The following is a 2500-nucleotide window of genomic DNA, read 5'->3' as shown; positions in this document are numbered from 1 at the left end:
AAGGAGAAGCAGGGAGACGGGTCGAAGTGCTCTCAGCGGTTCCTTCGGCGCTTCGTCGTTCCTGGAGACATCCAGCTGGATGGCGTCACCTCAGTCGTGTCTTCTGACGGTGTGCTCACCATCTCGGCTCCTAAGAAGGTAAGATCTAATTAGATATATATCATATTCATTGCCTGCCATCATTACACACCGAAAGATTACGTTTGGAAGGTTTGACCAACGAACTTGTCTACTTAACAGCAGTCGAGGCTCCAAATCCGGGAAGTACCTGTCCCCATTCAAAACGAGAGGCAGAAATCTGGTACTTCTGGCACTGCCGTGAACAACGCAGATACCAAGTCCAACGATGCTTCATCAGTCATTCTTCCTAAATCTCAAAATGAATCTCACATCAGCGGAGTCTCTACTCCGTCCAAAGTATCTTCGCAAGCCAAATCGACTCGCGGCCCTGAAGAACTCTCATCCTCAAACCAGGTAAGAATATGCATGTGTAGGACACTGATGCTGTTCAATGAAATTCGGGAACGTGGAGACAACCTGCAGTAAATACGACTATAAATATAATACCTCTTAGTTGCTTCAAGAAAGGTTACTAACATACCCTTATATCTGTCTCACAGAAGGGAGATTCTCAACAGAACACCACCGCCATTCCCGTCAAAGTCCAGGAAACAGGAGGGCTCTCGGAGAGGCCGACCTCCTCCCATTCCAAGACCTCGACAGGTGTCGGCGACGAAGACGCCTCTGCCAGATCGAGCTCCTTGGCCGCGAAAGGAAGAGGAGGCGACGCTGACGAGGGCGAGCAAAAAGAGGAAGACCTCTATAAGCTGAAGGGAAATGGAGCCAAGTTCCCCATCAAGATTAATGGGTCTGTGATAAACAACAACTCGCTGTGATTTGAATTAGACATTCCAAATAAGAATTGAACATGACAAGTATTAAAAAATAAAGATATTTTAATGTGTGTAATATAAATATATATATATATATATATATATATATATATATATATACATATACATATATATAATATATATATATATATATATATATATATATATATATATATATATATATATGTATATGAATATGTTTATATATACACATATATATGTGTATATATATACATATACACACACATATATATATATATATATATATATATATATATATATATATATATATATATATATATGTGTGTGTGTGTGTGTGTGTGTGTGTGTGTGTGTGTGTGTGTGTGTGTGTGTGTGTGTGTGTGTGTGTGTAGGATATATATGTGTATATATATATACATATATATATATATATATATATATATATATATATATATATGTACATATATACATATATTATATATATATATATATATATATATATATATATATATATATGTATGTGTGTGTGTGTGTGTGTGTGTGTGTGTGTGTGCGTGTGTAAGTATGTATGTATGTATGTATGTATCATATATGAATAAAGAATATCGCTTTTATAGGTATCTAACTATAAAAATACATTCTTATGTTTGTAAATGCAAGTCAATTTACCAAAAGCTGTATATAGACGACTGGATATATAAAATGGAGAATATACATGACATAGTACACACAAGCAAAGTAGACAGTCGACATGTTAGTTACAGTTGTGTGAGGCCCGACCCAATGCACATTCACTACACGGACATACATATACTGAAAAAAATGCATATCTGTCAGTGTATACATCCATATCTACCGTATAGATGGAGAAATAAATGTGTATATGTCTGATAGATAGACATATATGGATTTATTTCTGTGCATACGCATGTGGGTATATAGGCCTACGAATAATCATTGGATCTCGCCTCGTGCAATTAAAAAAACGGCCATATGTAATATAGTGACTGGACACGTCCAACAGATATATAGACAATTCCCAGAAAAAGGCACTAGAAGCATACATATTGGATACTGAAAACACAATCTCGACACACAAAATGGATACTGAGTTAACAGACTGGTCACACAAACAGAATTCAGACACTGATACAAATTGTGTGCATTTGGACAGATATTCATAAGTATGTATCCGTATTACAGACATGGGGGCAATACATTTTGAGCCCCTACTTATACTGATGAAAGTTTCGTTTTTTTTTTTTTTTTTTTTACTTCACTCCCAAGCATGCACGGTCACACGGGCACATTAGTATCTATCTATCTAAATGTGTGAGCGTATGCATGTGCGATAGATAGATAGTTTGTAAAGAAGAGGGGGGGAGGAAGAGTGAGTGTGCGCGCAAGGTCTATATAAGTACAGGTCTCGTCACCTCGGAATTCTGCGCAGCTTTGGATGATAAGGCCTATGGCGTCACCGGGTGTGAGCTGAGACTAAGGGGGCGGTGGGAAATAGAGGATGGTAGGGTGGGAAGCAAACGGTAGCAAATGAGCAAATCGTTAAGTAATCTTATTTTCCGGCACATTGAACGATTTACATAGTGGACAGATTTTACAGGCGATGA

The 2500-nt window shown here is 37.7% G+C and overlaps 1 protein-coding gene across 2 annotated transcripts in view; it reads left to right on the top strand.

Annotated features, from left to right (window-relative positions):
- LOC113823256 (uncharacterized) overlaps positions 1 to 958 on the top strand; it is a 2550-nt gene extending 1592 nt beyond the window's left edge. Inside the window, exons 4-6 of one of the 2 annotated variants that reach the window (XM_027375873.2) lie at positions 1 to 138; positions 244 to 474; positions 621 to 958. The exon at positions 1 to 138 is cut by the window's left edge and continues 87 nt beyond it. In XM_027375873.2, the coding sequence (XP_027231674.2) occupies positions 1 to 138; positions 244 to 474; positions 621 to 896 (645 nt within the window). In that variant the 3' untranslated portion in view covers positions 897 to 958. Of the gene's footprint in view, positions 139 to 240; positions 475 to 620 lie in introns of both variants that reach the window. The other variant, XM_027375872.2, reaches the window with a different exon arrangement.
- Positions 959 to 2500: the final 1542 nt, after the last annotated feature.

This window comes from Penaeus vannamei, chromosome 9, assembly GCF_042767895.1.
Source record: "Penaeus vannamei isolate JL-2024 chromosome 9, ASM4276789v1, whole genome shotgun sequence".
Classification (NCBI taxonomy): domain Eukaryota; kingdom Metazoa; phylum Arthropoda; class Malacostraca; order Decapoda; family Penaeidae; genus Penaeus; species Penaeus vannamei.
The sequence above is the reverse complement of the archived record's forward strand: the minus strand, read 5'-3'. Positions and strand labels throughout refer to the sequence as shown.